Source organism: Mastomys coucha, unplaced genomic scaffold, assembly GCF_008632895.1.
Source record: "Mastomys coucha isolate ucsf_1 unplaced genomic scaffold, UCSF_Mcou_1 pScaffold3, whole genome shotgun sequence".
Lineage (NCBI taxonomy): Eukaryota > Metazoa > Chordata > Mammalia > Rodentia > Muridae > Mastomys > Mastomys coucha.
In genome coordinates, this window is record NW_022196909.1 from 42,693,065 (window position 1) to 42,698,523 (window position 5,459).

At 48.7% G+C, this 5,459-nt stretch overlaps 1 protein-coding gene across 8 annotated transcripts in view; it reads right to left on the reverse strand.

Annotated features, from left to right (window-relative positions):
• Trpm2 (transient receptor potential cation channel subfamily M member 2) overlaps positions 1-5,459 on the reverse strand; it is a 56,246-nt gene that overhangs the window by 43,856 nt on the left and 6,931 nt on the right. For all 8 annotated transcript variants that reach the window (XR_004112365.1, XM_031347894.1, XM_031347892.1 and 5 more), the window contains one exon: positions 2,224-2,392. Coding sequence is in view for 7 of the 8 variants with exons in the window: in XM_031347894.1 (XP_031203754.1) it covers positions 2,224-2,392 (169 nt within the window). In the remaining variant the exon portion in view is untranslated. The remainder of the gene's footprint in view (positions 1-2,223; positions 2,393-5,459) is intronic.

Here is a 5,459-nt window from a genome sequence, read left to right on the forward strand (position 1 = left end):
TCTTTCCCCTCCCCCCTCTTTCTCCCCCTCCCCCTCCCCTCTCTTCTGTCCCTTGTGTACATATGTTCGGTATGCATTGGGATGGAACCCAATACCAGTGGTATGCCAGACAAACCCTGCAGCCCACATCCCATGGTGGACTTTTCCACTTTGGTTAAATCAACTGCCTGAGAAGACCCAGTTTGACTAGGGGGTCCACCTAAAGGACCCCTGAAGGGCAGGACGATGGAGACCACAAAGTCCAAGGGACATTAGGAGTCCCAGAGCAAATAGGACACAGCATACAACAAAGGGTGCTAATGCAGGCTGCCCTCAAATGGCTGAGCGGGTGTCCAGGCCCCCATAAACTCATGTGTTTGAGCGAGTGGCACTATTAGGGGGTGTGGCCTTGTTGGAGTGGGCGTGGCCTTGTTGGAGGAAGTATGTCATTGTGGGGATGGGCTTGGAAGTCTCCCATGTCTAAGCTCTGCCCAGTGTGGAATCGGAGCCTCCTCCTAGCTGCCTATAGGAGTCAGTCTCCTCCTGGCTCCCTTCAGATCAAGATGTAGAACTCTCAGTGACTTCTCCAGCACCATGGCTGCCTGGATGCTGCCATGCTTCCCGCCGTGATGATCATGGACTGAACCTCTGAACCTGTAAGCCAGCCCCAATTAAATGTCCTTTATGAGAGTTGTCTTGGTCATGGTGTCTGTTCACAGCGATGGAAACTTAACTAAGACAGAGATGAAACCTAACTTACATCTTCTTCTCTCCTACGTATCTCTCTACCTATCTCTGACTACTGAGATGTAGCCAGCAGCTTTACACCCACAGCTCTGAGCTCCTCAACCTCCACCACGTCTTCTCCACCATGCTGGACCATAAGCCAGAATAAACCCTTCCTCTAGAAACTACTTTTTATCACAGGACAAGCAAGATCACTGGTGGGTTCACGCACACTCAGAGGGGGCTTCATTGAGGTCAGAACATACCTTATGGTTCTCAACAGGTGGCCCAGTCACTGGTAGAACATGGGTACTATCCCCCACCACTAACTGTCCCTGGCTTGGGACTGTCTCTGTCACTGTCTTTGAGGAAACAAACTGTCATGTTAGGAACCTGTCCCAGGGTTCAATTGGCTGCAAACCCACTCTTGCTCTGCCTGTTATAGCCTTAAGTAAGAAGTGACACCTCTCCATGCCTCTCTTCCTTACCAGAGGCCTGGTGACAGGACCTTCTTGTTAAAATATTATATCTGCTTTTCCTTCCCAGTCCTGCTCCAGAAATGATGACTCTGAGACTAAATATTTATTTAAAAAAATGCCTAGGCCATAAGCTTTGGTTCATTCCCTGATGAGCTCATAACTTACTTAACCATTTAAACTAATTGGATGTTGGGATGGAGAGATGGCTCAGTGGTTAAGAGCACTGACTGCTCTTCCAGAGGTCCTGAGTTCAATTCCCAGCAACCACATGGCGACTCACAACCATCTGGATCCTATGCCCTCTTCTGGTGTGTCTGAAGACGACAGCTACAATGTAGTCATATAAATTAACTATTCGATGTCTAGCATGTGCTTAGTTACCTCTCCTTCAGTCCCAGCCCGGTTCTTCACATCTCCTCAGCGTCTCTCTGCTGGTTTGTTTATCACTGTCTTCTCTGTCTGCCTCCCATAGCATCTCTCCTTTATCTCTTACTATTTCCCAGAATCCTCTCTCTTCCTGCCCGTGTCCTACCTCAGCTCACTGACCATCAGCTTCCTTCATTGGCAGGTGATGTTTATAAGAGATTCTCTCTATACCTTTTCCTGTACCTACCTGTATCATCTCCTAGCCAGTGTAGATTTGCTCAGCCAGCAGCAGTGGCTCCTGCCTCTGCTTCCCACCCCGGGCTTTTCCATGTCCCCTCCTCTCCAGAGACCTCACCCTCACCACACCTGTGCCAGGTCCTGATTTCCTCTCCCCCATTCCCACTGCCCTAGACCCAAACAGAGTGGATCCTTTAGAACGAGCTCACGCCTCCCTTAGAAAGCCTTACACTTCCCCCTCCCCCACTCTCGAGCCTCTCGTTTGCCTGAGCAGTGCCCACCACCCCATGCCTTTCCTCTGTGTATAGCGGACTCCGTACACCTAGACTCCTACCAGCTCCTCATTCTCCCTCCCCCGCCTTGCCCCCACCAGGAAACCTGCTTCAGTGTCCCGGAGGCCAACACAGTGAAGGGCGAGAGGGTGACCGGAACCCACCTTCCCCACTTTCTGGCTCAGGCCTGTGAAAACGATGTCACCAAAGGCATCCGTGGGCATCTCGTGGACGTGCTTCTTTGGGTCCCACTCCTTGCCCTGGAAGGTGTGAGGCTTGATGGCCACCTCCAAGTGTTGCTCATGGGTGTAACCACATGCACACACCACCCTCCTGTGGAGATACCAGGGGTTGTCATGGGAATGAAATAGCTCTGGTGCGCTCTACAGGGACGTTGGGGGGGGGGCAGAGGAGAGCCGGGACATTCATCTCACCCAGCAGTGACAAGGCACCCCTCCTGGATGTCAAGGGGGCCGTGTGGGCAGTGGGTATGAAGCGGCACCGTTGCCCTCCCTGCCAGGCGGTATCAACAAGGAGCCAATTAGGGATATCCAGTGAGGTCAAAGGAGACACTAGGCTTGAACTCTGAACTCTTCCTGTGTGACAATGATGAGGGTCTGTCCCTCCCTCCCTCCCTCAGACAGGGTTCAGAACCAGCAAACACTCAAAGCTAGAAAAAGGATCAGTCACACCGAGCAAGCCGGCTAGGACAGCCTCCCACACCAGGATAGCGCAGGAGTGGGAGTCATCTGGTAAGGACTTTAAAGCATCCAGGTTTAAAAAAAAAAAAAAAATGCTTCTACGGGTGACAAAAACCACCCTGGAAGCAAACCGAAGCTTCCAGCTCTGCCAAGGGTTAATAACTAAGAAAGAGAAAATAGACCAGAATATAAAGGCATAGACACGGAGCCACTGAGACCTGCAGGGTCATCAGAGTCCCAAAGGGAAAAAGATAAGACAAGCCTATAAAGCAGGGTCAAAGAAGAATGTCCTAAACTTCCGGTAAAGCTACCCTCGGCTCGCCAGGCTAAGCCTCCACGCATCAAAGATCTGCTTGGAGTAACCAGGAACTCAACTGGTTTGAGCTCAAAGGTGGAGCAAGCAAAGCATTTCTGGCCATTGTTATGAAAGCAAATAAAACAGAAGGTGATGTTTACAGCTAGCTTAAGTGATGATAAGTACAGAGAGGGAATACGCCTGGTGTTCCGTCTTATCATCTTTGGTCATGTGGAAAAAAAAAAAACCAAGAATATTCCTTCCAGGCCTTTCCCTCAGAGATGATGTGGACATGCCAAGGGCATTACCCTTCCATGTCCTTATTTTCAAGCCCGCTCCCTTAGAACGGTATACGCAATTCTCTCTAGAAGACCACCTTGTGGGAAGAACATCCTGCATGCTGGCCCGTCCACAGTTCAGAGTAAGTTCACAGCCTTCGTACCTGGGCTCTCATAATTTGCTTAATAAACAAACAAACAAACAAACCTACAGACTCAAGAGTCTGAATGAACGAGACACAACGTACGCCCAGAGGGACACATGCTAAGAAAATGACATAGTCAAACTTCCAAAACCAAAGAAGAAAAAAGACTCAACATCAGGGAGACAGAAATGGCACCTGCTGATTTCTCTCCTCTACATGCATGTGTGCCTGGTACCCAAATAAGCCAGAAGACAGTATCTGAGTCCCTGCAACTGGAGCTAGAAACAGAGATGAGCCACCATGTGAGTCCTAGGAATTGAACCTTGGGACTTTGTGGGGGGGGGGGGATTGTTTTTTTTTTTTTATGTATATGAGCACTCTATTTACATGTATGCCTGCATGACAGAAGAGAACACCAGACAGAAGAGGCAACCAGATCTTTTTTTATAGATGGTTGTGAGCTACCACGTGGTTGCTGGGAATTGAACTCAGGACCTTTGGAAGAGCAGCCAATGCTCTTAACCACTGAGACATGTCTCCAACCCAAATTGTGGTACTTGGAAAGAGCAACTGGTGCTCGGAAACTGCTAAACCATCTCTGCAGCCCAAAAGAGATCCACCTGCCTCTGCCTCCCAAGGGCTGGAACTAAAGGTGTGTGCTACCACACCCAGCTTAAAAACAACATACTTCTTATCAGAAGCCATGGAAAGCATAAGGAGATTCAGTGCGGAAAGATTAAAAACTACGACCTGGAATTTTATAGCCAGCAAAACTATCCTTCAAGAATGAAGAAGTGTGGGGGGTTGGGGGGAGGCTGGTGAGATGGCTCAGCACTGATTGCTCTTCCGAAGGTCCAAATCCCAGCAACCACATGGTGGCTCACAACCACCCATAATGAGATCTGATGCCCTCTTCTGGTGCATCTGAAGACAGCTACAGTGTACTTATGTATAATAATAAATAAATCTTTGGGCTGGAGCAAGCGGGGCCAATCAGAGTGAGCCAGGTTGACTGGAACGAACAAAGGTCCTAAATTCAATTCCCAACAACCACATGAAGGCTCACAACCATCTGTACAGCTACAGTGTCCTCATATACCTAAAAATAAATAAATAAATCTTTAAAAAAAAAAAAGGAATGAAGAAGTCAAGGAATGCTTTTAGCTGAACTACCATTAAGGAGATTTATCGTCAGATGAACAACTCCATAGAATAGCTACAGTGGGTGAGGGAGTGGGGATGTAGCTCCGTTGACAGGGTGCTTCCTAGCATGCTCAAAATGCCTGGGTCTAGTCTCCAGCACTGCGTGAACCAGGCACGATGGTGCCCCACTGTGACCCAAGGAATTAGGAGCTAGAGGCAGAGGGATCTTAAATTCAAGGTCATCCTCAGCTACATAGGGAGTTCAAGGCCAGCCTGGGCTACATGAGTCCCTGTTTGCTTGTTTGTTTTAATGTCTAATCAAAAGTAAAAGCACTAATGAAGACACCGTGAGGAGGAAGCAGCAGAGAGAGGAGAGTACTATGAGTCAGTACAATTCATTTCTCTTGAGTTGTCAAAATTGTGGTTGACGGTTAAACTGGATCAGTCGTGGCGTTCTCAACAATTGTAAGTGAGGCATGGTAGGAGGAGGTATTTCTACACTCTACTGCAACTCTCAGCGTGTCAACACTCCTGGATAATGACACACTTTGTTAGGTAACTTTAATAACCACAGCCGCCACAAAGAGGCTGAACTGAAACAGAAAGAAAACAGAAACAAAGTGGGCGGACTTACGCCCAAACGCAGCAACAATTTATATTAAACCAAAATGATCTAAATATACCCATTAAAAAGTAGAGACTACACTGGGTGTGCGCCTTTAGTCCCAGCACTGGGAAGGCAGAGGCAGGAAGATCTATGAGTCAGAGAGAGAGAGAGAGAGAGGGAGAGGGAGAGGAAGAGAGAGAGGGAGAGGGAGGGAGAGAGGGGGGAGGGAG